This window comes from Petaurus breviceps, unplaced genomic scaffold (assembly GCF_028583685.1).
Source record: "Petaurus breviceps papuanus isolate PSGF00001 unplaced genomic scaffold, PetGlider_PUasm1.0 182, whole genome shotgun sequence".
Taxonomy (NCBI): Eukaryota; Metazoa; Chordata; class Mammalia; order Diprotodontia; family Petauridae; genus Petaurus; species Petaurus breviceps.
The window spans coordinates 2542595-2560753 of record NW_027185786.1 but is presented as its reverse complement, the minus strand read 5'-3'; the positions used below and the strand labels follow the sequence as shown (position 1 = coordinate 2560753).

Below are 18159 nucleotides of genomic sequence, written 5' to 3'. Positions count from 1 at the left end.
AGCCCTGAAGTCTGCTCCTCTCCCCTCTCCTGCACAGTCCAGGCCTGGGTTTTTGTGACCAGGTGTGCATGGCCCAAAGAATCCCTTCGTTCTAAGCCCAGGGCTCCTGGTCCCTCACTTTTCAGAAATTCTTTGCCTGGCTATATAACCTTTCCCTGCCTGCCCCCACCCACTCCACCTGTAACCAGGAGATCATTGGCTTCTGTGACTGAGCCCTGGGGTTGAGTTTCAGTGTTTTGTTTTTTTTGTCTTGCCTTGGCTTCTTGTAGGGAGGAGGAAAGAATGGTAGCCCCAAAGATACAGTTTCTTGCTTGTGGAAAGGTACTTCTTCCCCCTCCTCTGATCTCTAGTACTTTGTGAAAGATCTCTGGGCCAGTCAGGCAAAAGAGACAAAGCCTATTTCTGTAGAAGGAATTCTGGGTCTAGAATCTGAGGCTGTGTGTTCAAATCCTGGTCATACTATTTATTAGCTGTGTGGCCTTAGGTAAGTCACTCACCTTGTGGAGAGGGGACTCATTTTCTCCTTTTCTACCTATGATCCTGTGCTGCCTTGTAAATGTAGAGGAATGTCTATGTCCCCCTCCCCTTTTTGGAGGTTATGATGATAGGTGAATTATGCTGGTCTGACCTCCTTGGCTGTATTTTCTTCTGTTGGCTTCTTCTCTCAGGGCAGAGAGGAGGAATGTAGGGAGCCCAGGGTGTTTGCATATGAAGGAGCATCTTCCCCAAGAGAAGAAACTGGGCAGAAAGTGTTCAAAAAGAAAAGTCAGGGCTCTGTGGATCGTTTCCCTTCTCCTTTCTGCCAAGGTTAACCGTGTGTCTGAACTTGCCCAGGTACGGTGGCTGCAAGCACTCCCTAGGCTCTGAGGTTCTCCTCACGCTGTATCAGCTTTTCTCTGGGCTGTGTGTATCCTGTGACGAAGGACTTGGGGTGTTCTTTGGGTGAGGGGAGGAGATGGAGGTGATAACAGAGAATCAGGGCTTTAGGAAAGGAGTGAGATCCAGATGAAGAAAGGGGAAAAAAAAAGAAAATGAGTAAAGGAATAAGGAAGTGACAGCCAGGACTGGAGGCTGCAGCCTGGGGGGCCTCATTAAGAAGAGACCTCTAGCAGGTCTTGCTTAGAGATCAAAGGATCCTCAGGAAGTCCTACTGAGAGCTGGGGAAGGAACCTCAGAGGTCATGGGGCCTCCGGAAGGCGGCTCCTGAATCTGGCAGGACAGTTTAGGCACTGGTTTACCCTCTCCTCTCACCTTCGTCCCTTCTGCTTTTTATCCTGGACCGGGTCTGATCTCATGATTTTCCTCATTGCTAAAGCTTTGCTCATCTACCCCTTAAAACCCTCTTATGCTCAAAAGTGCCCTCAAGATTGTTTTTGCTTCGGCTGCTGCTGCTGTCCCCGGCTGACTCTGCCATTTCCTCACCCTCTTGCCAAACAGCTGGTCAGGTGTAGCATACAGAAAGGCCAAACCAAATCCTTAGAACAAAATACAAAGAGCTTGGGCCAAGAATGTCTGTGGAATGATCTGTCCTTGATGCATGGCCCCAGTTTCATGATCTGTAGGAAGTTTCAACACCTCATGTGATACTGATGTAGTAGGAGCCCTGGCAAAGCCCTAGGCAGGGGGGTTTAGGAGGAGTGGGGAGGAGGTCCCACAGGTCGTCTGGAGCTTAGAAATGGCTCCCTTGGATGGAACTTTGCATGGAGGTTCCAGACTATCGTTTCTTCTAAGTTCCTCTCTCGAGGGCAGATAATAGTTTTGTCTGTTGAACTCTCTTGCATGAGTGAGACATTCAGAAACTCCCAGCCAAGTTCACTTGGCAAGAGTCAAGTGCTTATATTGACCACTGCATTTTGCCAACCTTTACCCATCTAGGGAATGTTTGCTGGAGGGAAACGCATTGCAACAGTGGGCAGACCCTGTTCTGAAGGAGAAAGGATAACTGTTCAAATTATAGCCTCATCTCTGCCCTCAGATGGGAACAAGGTCTTAGCTTTCACCAAAGTTTAGTACGAGGGAAATGCTGCTACAGAGAATTAAAACTGGGCTATATTCTCACAAAGGGCTCAGCCCCTACCCTCCTCTTCTGCCTGCCTTATCTTATCAGGGTTCAGGTCTCCACACAGCTTCCCACAGTCTCCTCAACATGACCCTATCTGGGTGCCTTCTGCCATCTTTCCAGGTTTCCCTTATGTATGGTCTACCCCCATTACAATGTAAGCTCCTTGAGGGCAGGAACTGCCTAGCTTGATTTTTCCTTGAGAGCTTAGCACAGTGCCTGGCCATAGAAGCACTTAGTTGATGTTTTACCTATCCATCCATCCATCTATCTATCATCTATCTATCTATCTATCTATCTATCTATCTATCTATCTATCTATCTATCTATCTATCTATCTATCATGTCTCATATCTATCAGACTGTCATCTATCCATCTCATATTTATACCTTTCTATCCATACCATATCTATCCCTTTCATCTATTAATCTATTGATCTATTTTCCTCTCTCTATCCTATTTATCACCTATTGCTTATATCTCTTCTTATAATCTTTGCTTTCTATCCTCTCTCTCTGTCTCTCTAACTCTCTCTCCTCTCTCTCCTTTTACATGGATTCAGTCCTTTTGAGTTTACTGTATATTTTTTCCTAAAAATGTTCTGCTCACCTTTATTTCTCCTCTACGAGCAATCTGCCTTCCTTCCCTTCCCCTTCTCTAAGCTGAGTCTTTTCAGCAATGATATGGTTTGGTTTGGAGTTTCCATAGAGGAATGTGGTTTTAGTCTTAAGAGAAGGCTTTGTTCACAAAACCTGGAACCACCATTTGCCAGCTTGCAGATCTTTTGAGTGAACTCAAGGAACAGCTAAGAAGGAAGAGGGGGAGGAGGAAGAGGAGAAGGAGGAGGAAGGGAGGAAGAAGAGGAGGAGCAGGAGGAGGAAGAGGAAGGGGAGGAAGAGGAGGAGCAGGAGGAAGGGCAGGGCTGCCAGGCAGCTCCGAGATGGGGAAGGGCTTCCCTCAGCTCTAAGACACCTCTCTCTGACACCACATCATTGCGTTCTTGGGCTTTGGCTGCCTCTGTCTCCTATTGCAGACCTCTGTGCACAGTGGGCAGCCTTGCTGTTCTCCTGTCCCTGTCTCTTTGCATCTGCCACGCTCAGCTGTCCCATTTGCTGCTGGTCCTGGGGCAGAGGGCTTCTCCTTCTCCATTCTCGGTCCACCCTTGAGCCAGCTGGATTTATTTGGGTAGTGGGAGGAGGGGAGGGAGGAAATCCCAAATCCTATGGACGTATCACAGGCCTTGTTTCTGTGTCTGTCTGTCTGTCTGTCTTTCTCTCTTCTTGCTCCTGGTGACAGGAATGCGGGAGGCGGTGGGAGAGGATCTCCTCCTCGGCCTGAGGCACAGGGCCAGTTCGGTATTTATAACCTTCACATGCTTGTGTGGTCACTTTGTGCATTCCAAAGGGCCCTGGTGCGTGGGGAGTGAGCATCACGGGGAGGGTGTGGCTGTTTCAAGCTCCTCTGTGTCTCAGCCTCTCATTCCGTCTCTCTTTGTTGCTGTGGCGTAGGGACTTTCATGGCCTACACACCCACTTCCACTCCATCCCCTCCCATGCAGGTCGCCAGCCACTACCCTTGGGGCTCCATAAATGCAGGCCAGACTCGCTCACCTCTGCTGCTAGGAACATTTCGCCTTTCCTTTCTAAGTGTTTTGGGGAGGGTTTTTGGTCAGCACGGAGAATCTTTTCTGAGGCTTGAACACCTGGTCTCCCACACTGTAATGAAGGTACATCAGCATTCCCATTCTTCTGGTTTCCTTTATTTAGGAAAATAACCAGCTCCTAAGAAGCTCAGAGTCCAATAAAGACATTTCTTACTCAAAGAAAATGTGCCGTGAGGGCAGAGTTTGCTGGGCTGAGGGCTCAGAGTGACTTAGGTTTGAGTCTTGTCTCTGGCACTAATTTACTGTGAGATTTTGGGGCAATCCATTTCCTCTGAGACTCAGTTTCCTCACCTGTAAAATTTCAGGTTGCTAGATGTAAAATGACTAGACGTTCTCCAAGGTCCCTTCTAGGAAACTCTCTGGTACATCTCTGATGTCTAGAGAATCACTGAGGCCTTGCTTCCTCTCCTTCCTTCTCACACTGAACCAGGGAACAGGAGAGCCATGAGCTGTTCATTAAGTGGTTTTCTTTTAGGCAGGTTCCCGCCCTGGCTCCCATGCTCTCTTCCTGAGTTCTTCTAGAGCTGGTGTCTGTTGTGTGGTTTCCATTCTGAACTGGCTCCTGGGGCAGGCATCCTGGCTCTCAGGTCTCTCCAATGATGTCCTCGTTTCTGTTTCCGTCAATCTCATGACCAGTCACTTGAGCTGCTCAGGAAAGCTTGTGGTGACACTGGCCCGGCCACCCTTGCCCTTTACCTGCCCCAGGAAGCCCTGCAGGGTGGGGGGCCCCCACTGATGCTCCTTTTGGTTACAGGTGGGAGGCTCTTCGGCAGTGGGAAGTGCTCAGGCCTACTTGGGGCCCGCCAGTTACCCATGATCCAGAAGATGGTGGAGTCCATGTCTCAGCTCCAGGAAGAGAAGGGCCAACTGCAGGAGCAGTTAATGGCGTTGCAGAAAAAGCTGGCCCTTCGGGAGAATGACCAGCAAGCTATGTCCACTCAGCTGCAAGCTCAGGTACTAGCCCTTTCTGTCGATGGACGCCCAAGGAGAGATTAAAGATGGGGCCGGGGCGTTTGTGTCCGAACTGGAGGTGGGATGTTACTTTACTCCAAAGAAGCATTGGGTTTGGAGTCAGGGGACCTTGGTTTAAACTGGATACTGACTGTGTGACCTTGGACAAGTCATTTCCCCACCTCTGAGCCTCATTTTCCTTCTCTGTAAAATAAGGGTTTTGGACAAAATGTTTTCTGAGAGTTTTCCCAGCTAGGAATCCCATGAGAGCTCTGGAGTATAAGAAATCTCTCATAATGCTGTACCATCTGTTGCACCTTCTTGTGTTGGGGTCTCACAGAAAGAGGTGGTTTGCTTCCTTTGGGCTTGTAGCAGACTTGGTTGCAGCAAGACCTGAAATTCCTCAGCTTGCTCCTCTAATTTCCCCACTCACGCCCTGAGCAGCATGCTTCCCCCAAGGGGTTAATACCTGTCTTTCTGGAAGGTTTTGTAACTTCGTTTACAAAACTCTTATAAGACTCTTAAAATGTAGTAGAAATGTCAGCTAGAGACAAGTGACTCAGTCCCTCCAGAGTGAGGGATTGCAGTTTTGGTGGATAAGATTCAGCTTTTAACTGAAAAGGCATGTTTGTTTGATCTTATGTTTAAAAGCTTGGAGACTTTCTTCTCTCCTTCCCTCCCTCCCTTTTTTCCTTCTCTTTTTCTCCTTTTCTTCCTTCTTCACTTCTCCTTTCTTCCTCCCTCCCTTCCTCCCCTCCTTCTCTTTTTCTCTCCTTTCCTTCCTTTTTCTTCCTCCTTTCCTCCAACCCTTCCTCCTTTCCTTCCTCCCTCCTTTTTTCCTTTCTTCCTTCCTTTTTTCCTTCCCTCCCTTCCTTCCTCTTTGAAAACAAAAGAGAAAGCTGACAAAAGGAAATATTTTCATATTTCCAACAAATCAGGAGCAAAGGAGTTTTTGCATCATAATTTTCCCTTCCAGTGCTCTGTTAGGAAGTATCTTGGCTCATAGGATTAAGAACTAGAAGGGGTCTTTAGGGTCACTTAGATTAGCCCTGGAGGGAGGTGAGGCCTAGAGAGAAGTGACTTGTTAGTTCCTATTCAGCCCCCAGATAATGGGGGTCCACGCCAGGATTCTTACCCCATCACTTTAACTCCCCAGCTAGTAGCTGTTCTTACTACTGCCCTTTCTTGCCTCTTGATTTCAAGTTAATCCCGGCTATTGCCCCAAACCTGTCCTGTTGTGCTGTGATGAAGCCTCTCCTTTCCCAGCCTGTGCTCGGACGTTTTGTCTACTTAGAATGCACTGCATCTGTCTTCAGAAAATTAATTCATTCTGGTCTCGTCTGAGTTTACCAAAATGGAACAGTGGAGCCTGTGTTTGGAGGTGTTGGTCGCCTCCCCTGGCCTAGTGTCATCCACACACTGAATTAGCTAATGAGCACATTCTGTTTCACCATCTAGGTCATTTGCTAAAGAAAATACACAGCAGCTCTGGGCCCAAGGTCAGGCCTGTTGTTCCCAGCTCCCCACCTCTCTGTACAGTTTCTCCATGGGGCTCTGACCTTCCACCCACTCGATAACCATGTATATTTTCCTACTTTACAGAACAGCATGTCACAGTGTAAAATCTTATCACATCCTTCAAACCTGCCTGCCAGATTGAGACAAAGACAATTCTTTGTTGTAGAAAAAGATAAGTCCAACTGGCCCTGTTCTTCATGAGGTCATACTGGTTGTGACCTTGGATTTGGTGCAAGGGGTCAACATATTGATTTTATGACCTTTTAAAGAGAAATTGATTATTTGTCTGGGGGCGCTTTTTCATTTTGGGGGTTACTTCCGTCACCTTTCTTCATACTTAACATAAGCACCAACATGGTCAATTGTCTAATGATCCAGACTCGCTGTTTCTGCTTTAATGCATAGCTTTCTTCCAATGTCTCAAACCAGTTTTGAGGATGCAGACCAGGTCTTGGTTTGATATTTAACTAGGCTTCTACGTGTCTTCTCCAGCTTGTGTTCTCCTTTTCTAAAACATTTCCTATCTTAGTTCCTAAGCTAACATGTTTCCTTTACTTAATTAAAAAAAAAAGATAAAAAACCCTTAATAACAAAATGAAGGTGAGTTTTTCTGAAGATCTCTCATCTCAATTCCCTCTCCTCTGGGTCTGGTGATCAATCATCAATCAATCAACCAACCAACCATTTATTAAGCATCTATTATGTGCCAGGCCTTATGCTAAGTGCTGGGGATGCAGAAAGAGACAAAAGACAGCATCTGCCCTCAAGGAGCTTACAATCTAGTGGGGCCCAGCAGGGGCTTGATGATACTTCTTGACTGATTTCTTCTAAGCATCACAGTATTTATGGAGTACCTGCTAGGTGCTGATGCAAGTTCAGGTCCAAGCAAGTTCAGGTGGTTTCAACTCTGTCTTCTGAATCTGAAAATTGCTTCCTTTTAAGAACCCGTACAGAGCCCTATCTCTTGGTTTTTCTAGCGCTCATCCAAGGAAGCTTCTCATTGTCACAGAAATCAGGGGTGTGGGCAGCTTTGTGAACCCACTCCAGAAGCGCGTGCCTGCTGTCCCTTTTGCTATCAGGAGATCTAGAATAAACTCCAGCTGCAGTCTCTTCTTCACTTTTAACCCATTTCAAGCCAACAATTAGTAAGCACCTACTGTATGCACGGCATTATGTTTGTATCATAGTTATTTATGTGCATATCCTCCCTCTGATTGGGCTGTAAATTCATAGAAGGATAGCTGATTAGAACAGGAAGGGACCTTGGCAACTAGGGGTGCAGTGGGTCAAATATTGTGGGTTTGGTGTCAGAAGACCCGAGTTCAAATCCTACATTTGAATATTCTGACTAGCTCTGGGATCCTGGGCGAGTCTGTCTGTTTTCTCATCTATGGAATGAAGATGATAATAGCACTCCTCTCAGAAGGTTGTTGTGAGGGTCTCAAATGAGGAAATATCTGTAATGTGCTTTGCAGACCTTAAAAGTGTCATATGGGTTCTGGTTATTGTTATCAGCATCACCTGCTCCAAACGTCACAATGGACGGAGGAGGAAATGCAGCTTCCTAGATGGAAAGTGATTTACCTATGGTCCCCTGGCTGATAGGGGGCATACCCAACATCCAGACCCAGGCATTCTCTCTCCAGATCTAGTGTTCTTCCCTCCAGGCCCCACTGCTCTGTCAATGAGTCTTGGGTCTTATCTCCCTTTGGATAATCTGTGGCACTAAACAGATATTTATGGATAGAATTAAAAGGCTCCATGCTTGGGGCTGGGGATAGAAAGATGAAAAACATCCTTCCCTTTCCCGAAGAGGTTACGTACAGTCTGGGGTGAGCCTTGCCTTCAATTCTATCCATAATACAAGTTAGCTGGAGAGATGGAGGAAGGGAGGGCCACTTCTTCCTGGGAGTGGGACGAGATCTGGGAAGGGCCAGAGGGTGTGACATAAGGCTGGGAAGGTAGGTTGGAGCGGGAAACTTCTCTTCCATAGGCTCAGGGATTCAGATCTGGAAGGAACCAGAGAGGCCATCCTTCATTTTACAGAGGGAGAAACTGAGGGCTGGAGAGGTGGCTGTGACTTGTCCAGCTTGTGAGTGTGGTGATTTGAACCTAAACCTTCCTGAGTCTCAAGTCCAGTAGATTGGGCCAAGCTGCCTCTTCCTGGGCTTTTCACTTTTCTTGGTCTTGTACTAATTTCTGGACCTTGGAGCAAGTGTACATACTTAGTATACCTTCCCTACCTCCCTACCGATCCCAAAGGTTTCTGAGATCTTGGAATTTATCATCCGGATTCCAAGGTTTGGGACTTTATAGAAGGCAGAATTTCTTACCCATGAGAGCCATCTAGTAATGGAAAGAGCTGCCTCTGAAATAGTGATCCCCTCATTACTGGGGGGTTCAGGCAGAAGCTAGAGGACTACTGATCAGAGGCATTTTAGTCATGGAGGGACTTGGGCCAGATTCACAGATCCATTAGCCTTGGGTCCTTGGAGAGATTTCAGGGGTCTATGCTGGTTCTCCAGCATGTCACCAAAGGGGTCCAGGACACACAACAAGGTTGAAAAACCCTTGGACTAGATGACTTCAAAGGTCCCCTTCCTGCTCTAGCATTCTGAAAGTTTTGGCAGTAAAGAAATGGCCAACCCCTGGACCAGGGTAGTAAATAAACATTATTAAGCACCTACTACCGGTATGTACTTCATTATGTACTAGGGAAGAGTGTGAATGCATTCAATGTAACACATTGCCACTGACAGAGGAACAATCTCCCCACCCCCACACAATACACACACGACACACAATACACAACACACACACACACACACACACACACACGATGGATCAGTAGTGTAATTGTCATATAGGAAGGGACCCACTCCCCTCCCCATTCCCAGTGAGAGTGTTCTCACATTTTATCTGTTACACAAATCAAGTTAAAGTTTCATTAGGAACCAAAGATCTAAGCTTCTTTTTCTTATTTCTTGTTCTCCATGCCCTTGGTGGTCTCGATAATGACACTGATGATAATAATTCGCACAATAATAGAGCACTTTTCGGTTTGCAGAGTGCTTTGCAAATATAATCTCTTTTGATCCTCACAACAACCCTGGGAGGTAGGTATCATTATGATCCCTATTTTACAGATGAGGAAACTGAGAGAGGTTAAGTGACTTACCCAGGGCCACTTAGCTAGTGAGCCTCTGAGCTGGATTGGAACATGATTCTAGGTGAATCTCTATCTACTATCTTTTGCTTCTATCCTCTCTGACCTCCAAAGGCTTAACGCAATCTTAGAGTTGGGAGATCTCACTGATGCCATCTAGACCCGGCTCTTCCTGAGTACCTTTGTGTCTCTGGCATTCCTGACAGGTGGTCATCCAGTCTTGCTGGGAGGCCCCTAGTGAGGTGAACCCTCCCTCTGCAGCAGGGGTCTCCACCTTTTTTGTGGGTATGTGTCCTGGATCCCTTCAGCGATGGTTAGTGAAGCTTAAGGACTGCTCAGAATCACATTTTTAAATACATAAAACACATATGATGGTAAAGAAAACCAATTACAATGAAATGCGATTATCAAAATACATTAAAAAAACTGAGTTCATGGGCTTCAGGTTCAGAATTCCATGTGGGGGGAGGTCTCACTTTTGGGAACCCCTTACCTTTTCCTAGGAATTTTTCCTAATATTTGTCATTGAGCTGTAATTTCCTTCCCTGTTCCTCATTTAACCCTCTGGGGCCAGCCGAGCAGAACAAGCCCTTCAGTTGGAGGCCATTAAGAAGATGGGCCCTTCTGAAGTTCTTTCTTCTCCAAGTTCACGATCCTCGGGGGTCCCTCCTTTACCCCTTCTCATAATTTCCTGCTTCTCAAGCAGCCAAGATTGTTCACATCTTTGTCCCATATAGAGCACTGGAGGAGACTTTTTCAGCATTGGAATCTTGATACCTGGGTTGGAGTTCAGACTAGAGAACTTATCAGCCTTGTGACCTTGGGAAACACATTTGCCGTTTCCAAGTCTCAGTTTACTTTGTCACTAAAAGAAATCATGGGTATGCAAGTGATTTCTGTTTTTCAAGACAGGGATCTCTGGATGGGAGCTATGAACACAGCTGTTTTTGAACCTGGCCTCCAACTTGCTTAATTTAAAACCTTGGGTGGAGCTGTGGGCCTTGATCCAGTTTCATTTAGAGGAGGGGTTCTCAGACTGGGGTCTGCTTGCTTGGTTCCTCCCCCCCCCCATATTTTAATAACTATATTTCGCTACAATTGGTTTCCTCTGTAATTCTATGTGTTTTCTTTTTAAATGTATTTTTAAACCCTAGTTCTGAAAAGGGCTCACCACACAGCCGAAAGGGACGCCAGGACATTGGAGGCCTAGCGCCTCTGATTTAGAAAATAACCAGTTCATTAGCATGTAGGCCAAGGAAAGAGATAATTAACAAGTTGAAAAAGTGATAAGTAAAATGGCCACACCTTAGGGCTGGGAAAACACATACCTGAGAAGGGCAGATGACTTTTTCTTAACCTTTTTTTTAAAGAAAAAAAAAACAATGTAATGTCTCTGCTGAGGGTAATTCTGGGAATCTGATCAGGGACAGGCTCAGACTTCCTATTTTCCCGAGGAGATAGGTAGGGCAGTGAGGTGAGGAGGTCTCCTCTCCAGGCTAATTGATGACTCAGTTTCTCTGACTGCTTCAGAGCCTGGGAAAGAGGCGCTTTGGGGGTGTTGAGATCTCCAGAATGTATTTCACCCACAAGCAATGTTATAGTGAAATATACAGCCTTCACAATTGTCCCGTCAGGAGAGGACGATGCTCCCCAAGACCCCAAATGCTCCCCTCTACCCCAACCCAGGCTGCAGGCTGAGCTCCTTTTGGAATAAATGGTGGGTGCTGTCCAGAGATAGCTCCTCCTGGGGACAGGGTCAGTCTGGGGTCATGCCTGGCTGCCCTGACTTGGTGTCACCCATAAGACTTTGGGTCTCACTTAGAAAGGCTGGGCTATCATGGACAGAGAGCCCTGGTCTGGGAATTCAGCCCATCTGGTTCAACCACATACCAGCCGGGTGACCTTGCATAAGTCAATTCAATTCAACTGTGGGCCTGAGATTCCTGGACTGTACATGAGGGTTCTGAACTAATATTTCTTTAAAGGCATTTCCAGATGTCTTATCCTGTCCTGTCTAGCTACACTGCATGAGGTCTCATGTTCCTAGGTGCTTCCCCTCCATCTAGCTGTCTACCTTGGAGTCAGTGCCTACCTTTCACCTAGAAAGTTCACTTCCTGAGCAAAGATGCATTCTTTCAGCCTCCCTTTCCCATGTCATCCTTCTCAGAGTCTTATCTAGACTGCTAATACTTTTCACTAAACTGCACAGCTGTGCATAGCTGTCTCTTGTCCCAGGGCCACAGTGATGGGACCTGAGGATATTAGCAGTCAGATTGCATCTGAAATTTTAGATAAGACTGAGAGGAAATGACTCTTTTCTTTTTTCTTTAAAACTGTGAAACTGTCTTTGCTTCGAGAATTGGGGAAATTCCTGGTTCTGGGAGAGCCTTGAGTTGGAGTATAATTTTTTTAAGAGGCACCATGGCATGGCAGCAACTTCACAAAGGATCTGGGTTCAAATCTAGTCCTTTCCTTGTGTCACCTTTAGCAAATGTCTTCATCTCTCTTGCCCTCGACTGATTTATTTCTAAAATGAAAAGGTTCATAGATTTAAACCTAAAAGGCCATTGGATCCAACCTTGTCATTTAGAGGAGGAAACTGAGGCCTAGCAAGGTTAAGCAAGTGTCACCCAGCTGTCTGAGGCAGGATCTGATCTCAGGTCTTTCCTTCCATACTCAATACATTCCATTGTTTCCCTATTATTTCCAGGACCAAATAGACAATCTTCCATTTTGTTATGTACTCTGCAGACCCACTCTCTTCAGGGCGCCATCTTGAATTGTTAAGGTTTCTTCCAGTTTAAATCCTCTTGGCGGATTCGTTGTTTTGATGGTCTACACCTTCACCTCAGCCTACCTTTGACCTTCCCCTCCTCCACCCTTCCTGGTGCTCAGCCACCTCTACTTGAAGCAGGTTGAGCATACCTTCCTGTCTTATGATTTGGACAAAAGTATTTTCCGACTTCTGCTAGCTCACTCTTGCTTCCAGATCAGATTCAAAGAGCTTATCTCTCTCTTCCTTGGACATCGTGCACCTTAATGACTCCATACTCTTATTTCTCCCCCCTCCTATCTCCTTCTCCCCCCTTTTTTTTAGTTAAAAAAGTTTAAGATTGGTTGATTGATTGACTTTCCTCAGTCCTGGCCTCCTGCTTCCTTCATTTCCACCTTGTTTCTTTCTTGTCTCAAGTGTTTCCTCTTCTTCCCTCATCTTCTCCAAATCACAGGAGCAAATTCTACTCTTCTGACCATGCCCTCCAGAAGCCGACCACTGAGGGAGGGGGAAAGCATTTCTGCCCAGGGAAATGAGATGTTCACTTTTTTTTAAAAGCCTGTCCCTGGCAGATGTGCTCATCTTTACCATACTGTGTATTTTACATCTGCATTAGGTTGTCTGTCAGGCTCAGATAGGAGCCCTCGGGGTAGACAGTAAACTCCAAATGCCAGCTTGGTGTTTAACTGCTAAATAATTGGGCTTCCATTTCTGTGTATGTAACCTGAGTGGCTGAACAGGTATCCCTTTTCCTCCTGTACCCTGTATGAGAGGCATATTTGGAGATGACTTAATGTTTATGTCTTTGGCAACAAGGCTTTTAATTTTTTTTCTTGGAGGGGGTAAGGCCCCCCACATTGGCTTTTTTGCTGTCTTGCCAATGAGGAAATTCCACAAGCATTCCTGTTGTGACGCCGGAGGAGAGGAGGAGTTGAGCTTGGCCAGACTTTCTTGGGAAATGTTGTTCTCAGATTTTATTCCATGTCCCAGCCCAGTCTTTCTCCCATTTTAGAGAGAGAAGTCAGCTTGGCAAACATTTATTAGTGGCCTACTATGTGCCAGGCACTGGACATACAAAGAGAAGCAAAAAACAGTATCTTTTCTCAGAGAGCTCCCAGTCACAGCAAATGACTGTATAAACAGGATGCATAGACAGGAACATTGAGGGCTGACTCAGAGGGAAGGCATCAAGGTTGTCAAGGATCAGGAAACACTTCTTGCAGACAGGGGGAGGATTTTTAACTGAGACCTGAAAGAAGCCAGAGAAGCCAGAAAGTGGAATTGAGGAAGGAAAGAGTCCTAGGCATGGAGCACAGCCAGTGGAAATGCCCAGAGTTTAGGACACGGAGGGTCTTGTTGGAGGAACAGTAAATAGGCTGGTGTCATTGGATTGGAGGAAGAAGACTGGAAAGGTGTAGGAAGGGACCAGGTGATGAAGGACACATATTCATAGATAAGGTGATTTGGGGGGAAGACACTAGTAGCTTAGTGGATCAGAAAAGACCTCATAGAAGGTGGCAACTGAGTTTAGCCTCAAAAGAAAATTAGGGACTTCTGAGAGGCAGGTAAGAAAGGAATACCTAGACATGGGGGAGAGGCAGCACAATGATGCAGCAGTGGGAAATGGGTCGTCAGGTATGAGGAACAGTAAGAAAGATGGTTAGGTTTGGCTGTGCTGGGTGTGGAAAGGGTGTAATGTTCTGTCATCAGGCTGGAGGTTGTGAAGGCTTCAAATGCCACTGCCTGATCCTCAAAGTAATAGTGAGGAGGGGAGTGACATGGGCAGATTTGCACCTCAGGAAAATCCCTTTGGTAGCTGTGGGATGGATGGATTGGAGAGGGGGCTCACGTCTCCTAAAATCCCTTTGTCCATGGTCATATGTAGTGTTTAGTGGCGTAACCCAGATTCAAACCCAAGTTCCCTGACACTAAGATCAGCATTTAAAAAAAAAATGGCATCACAATTTCTAGGGAGGATTCTTGGTTGTTAGGGAAGCAGGTGTGGTGAGATACCAGATTTTGAATTCATTAATATGCCTGTGCTAGCTGAGAGATGTAACAAAAGTTGTCTGAAAGCAACCAGGCTTATTTCAGAATTTTCTTTCTTGGGAAGATAAAACTATATAAGAAATAATAGAGAAGCAGTAGAATTTATTGAGTAGAGGAACCATGTGAACCTTGTTATGTATCTCACTATTATGTAGATTTAGATATATTCAAATCATGTTCTACCCACCCCCCCAAATAGCTGTATGTTATAAATATTCCTAATAGAAGACAGTTATTCTATAATGTGGATGTTAGTCTTGAGACCCAAATACCAGGATTCAGAAGGCCTGTGTTCACAGTTAGCAAAATTCCTACACCCAGTTATCTCTTGACAGGCATGGACCAGCTGGAAAAGCAGTCACGAACAGGACAGTATAGGGTACTTCTTTTTCATGCTGTCTTGACTCTTCAGAACACAGTCACAGGGCTTCCGCCTGTCCTTGGCTCTGCTCCTATATTCCAAAGTGGACTCATAGGCCTGAGGTATATGGATCCCATCTCTCTTGGAGAGAGAACTTAATGAATGAAACATTTGGGAGGAAAAATAAAAAAGCACAATGGATTCACTGTCAACCCCAATAGACCATCTGTTTGGTCCAGAGAACTGTAAGACAAAGAGGAGGTCAAGGTTTGGGGAGGACCTAGAGGGACGTCAACCAGGCCACCATTTTGCGTTTAGGAAGGACTGAGTCAGGAGGAAAATGCCAAGTGGAGATTATAAGGTCATTTTTTTACAGGAAAAGATATGCAGGCCCTCCCACTCCCCCTAAAAAAAGATACCGAGGCTTAAAGAGGTCACCCACTCAAGGTCACACAGGGGCATGCCATAAGGATAGAGGACTGACTTATCATAACTTTGGTTTTGTGTTGACAGGTGGAAAATCTGAAGGAGAAACTCATTGGCCAGGTCCAGGAAGTGAATAGACTCCGTTCAGAGCTGGTGAGCCTCCTTTGACATACTTAGGGAAGCTGATGTGGTGAGACCTTGAGTATTCCCCAATGCCACTCAGTACATGTCCACCTGCATTTGCAACTCCATCGTCATCTCGTCTTTAAAGCACATTCCTCCCATTTCACCTTTCCTTCCTTCCTTCCTTCCTTCTTTCTTCCCTTCTTTCTTTTCTTTCTTTCTTCCAGCAGTGGCAAACCTATGGCCTTGAGGCTGTAGGTTCCCCACCCCTGTCTATAGTCATAGATTCATCTACAATATATAGGGATAACTATAGAAAGACACAAAGATGTATACATTCAGCATGGCGGTGAGCATTTATATAACACTTCAAGACTTACAAAGTGTTTTCCATATATTATCATACCTGATCTTCATGACAACCATGTGAGGTGGGGGGAGGTGGACTTTTATTAGCCCCATTTCGCAGATGAGGAAATTGAGGCTGAGTTTACATGTCTTGCCTACAGTGACAGAGCCAATAAGTGTCTAAGGTAGACCACAGTGGCACACATGACTGAAGAGGCTGAGGTGATGGCTTGCATAAACTTGGGAGTTCTCAGGTGTCCATGCTGTCTGACACTCATCTGTTGAGCTGGGAGTAGGGGGCCACCTGGCTGCCGAATGTGAGGCAAACCTGCCCAGGCTGGAAACGCAGCAGGTCAAAGCTTCATGCTGATCAGCTGTGGGGCTGGGCCAGTGAGTGGCCCCTGTGCTTCTAGCCCAGGCAGGATGGGGAGCCCCAGTCTCAAAAACAACATTAAAGTTTCTAAAGTATAATTTGAAACGAAATCTTCCAGACTCCAGCTTTCTATCCACTTCACAGCCCGAGGCTCCAAAGCTTGTGTATGTGTGTCTATACACATATATATCCTCACAATAACTCTGAGATCTAGGTGCTATTGTTATCCTCAGTTTACAGATTAGGAAACTGAGGCAAACAGGGTTAAATGACTTGCCCAGGATCACACAGCTAGTCAGTGTCTGAGGCTGGATTTGAACTCAGGTCATCCTGACTCCAGGCCCCACACTCTGCACTGTACCACCTAACAGCCTATATACATACATATAGACATATACATATATATATTTCTTATATGCATACATATACATGTGTGTACATACATGTATATGCATACATAAGTAAACTTACCTTTGGCAGCAGAATTATGCTTACAGTGAGGACCTCAGTTTTGCACATCCTTAAATAGAGATGTGTCCCTACTACTAAAAAAAAGGTGTCGACCTCATGTCCAAATCTAGGAGAAGCCTTTGGATTACTGATGTTGCCTAAATGAAACCCATCAGTTGAAATGGACACAAGACATTCCTAGCATGCCTCTCCTGATCACAGATACTGTACAACTCTTATGAGGGGAGGGGGGATATCTTTAAATTGCCACCCTCAGCTAGGTGTGTGATCCATTCTGTGATGGCTAGGTGACCTTTCGACGGTTTCACATTCTGGAAAGAAGTTGCCGGGATATGCAGTGTATTCCGCGCTGTCCCGGCGGCAGGTCGGCGGTCTCTCTGCCGCCTTGCCCCTGCCCATGCCTGTGTCCTTTCTTCCCAGGGAGGCACAGATTTGGAGAAGCATCGGGATCTCCTGATAGTGGAGAATGAGCGCCTGCGGCAGGACATGAAGCGATGTGAGGCCGAGCTGCAGGAGCTGAGAGCGAGGCCTCCCCCGTGCCCGGACTGTGAGCACAGCAAGGTGCGCCCGGACCGGGTGGCCCACCGGGTGGGGTCCGGGCGCAGGCCCTGGGCACGAGGGGAGGCCTGGACTGACCCCCTCCCTCTCCCCCTCCACCAGGAAAGTGCCCAGCTGCGGGAGAAGCTGGCCCAGCTGCAGGTGGAGACGGAGGAGAACAAGGGCCGGCTGGCCGAGCTGGACCTGGAGGTGCAGCAGAAGACCAACCGTCTGGCCGAGGTCGAGCTGCGCCTCAAGGACTCCCTGGCCGAGAAGGCGGAGGAGGAGGAGAGGCTGAGCAGGCGTCTGCGGGACAGCCAGGAGACCATCGCCACCTTGAAGGCTCAGCCTCAGCCGATTAAGGTGAGGCGGATGCGCCCCTCACCCAGGCTGCAGGAAGGGTGAGAGGGAGTTTCTTCGGTACAGGGAACTCCAAGTTCCCTCCACCAGTGCAGGTAGCCAGTCTCAGCTGAGGAAAATCATTCTCTCAGTGTAGATGGGCGCCTTCTCTGCAACGGGGAGTTCCCCAGAGCAGTGAGAGGCGAATGACATGCCAGTGGTCAACTCTGCATGGTGCAACACTGTCGCACATTGAATAGCTTCAGGAAAAATGACCTTAGGAGAGACAGAGGAAACCACTTAGTCTGACCCTTTCACTTTACAGTTGAGGAAACTGAGTCTCAAAGAGTGGAAGGGATCTTAGGACTTCTGTCCGGGAACTGGTCTAGCCCAGCTCCGTAGCATCTTTTATATATGGAGTGACATCCGGGTTCTCTCCCATTAGACAGGCAGACACTGTTTTGTCTTTTGTCTTCTTGGCACTGAGCTCAGCACTTAGTAGGTGCTTAACCAATGTGAGCTGATTCATCGATTTCCCTGTTTAGAAGCTCAGGTCTCAGGACCTCAGAGGCAATCCCTCCTCCTCTTTTCCCATTTTACAGAAAAGAAAGTTAAGGTTTAGGGAGATTGCTTCACCCTGGGTCTCACAATTAGTGTGGGAGATAGGACTCCAACCCTGGTCTTCCCAACTTGAGTCCAGTGTCCTGTAAAGAATCCTAGAGATTATCTAGTCTGAGCTGGTCACTTGACAGAGAAGGCAACTGAGGCCCAGAGGGATCAGATGGCTTGCTTAAAGTCATGGGAAGGGTTAAATTGCAGAGCCAGGATTGAAGCCCATGGAGCCCAAGGCTCGAACTCCTAAGCCTGACTCAGCTGGTCTTTCGGTCCTTTATGGGGTCAAGATGTTGCAGGGAGACCTTAGGAGAGCCTGGGACAGATGCTGGTGCAGCAGAGACAGGGGTTCTTCCAGTCTGGTCTGCATCCCCTCCCCTTCCCTCCCC

General features: G+C 46.8%; 1 protein-coding gene across 6 annotated transcripts in view; it reads left to right on the top strand.

The window, feature by feature from the left end:
• Positions 1-18159, top strand: part of KIFC3 (kinesin family member C3) — a 62128-nt gene that overhangs the window by 17322 nt on the left and 26647 nt on the right. For 4 of the 6 annotated variants that reach the window (XM_069087586.1, XM_069087584.1, XM_069087588.1 and 1 more), the window contains 4 exons: positions 4478-4677; positions 15055-15120; positions 16703-16843; positions 16943-17182. In XM_069087586.1, coding sequence (XP_068943687.1) covers positions 4478-4677; positions 15055-15120; positions 16703-16843; positions 16943-17182 — 647 coding nt within the window. Of the gene's footprint in view, positions 1-8; positions 3787-4477; positions 4678-15054; positions 15121-16702; positions 16844-16942; positions 17183-18159 lie in introns of those variants that run through there. The other 2 variants (XM_069087589.1, XM_069087585.1) reach the window with 2 other exon arrangements.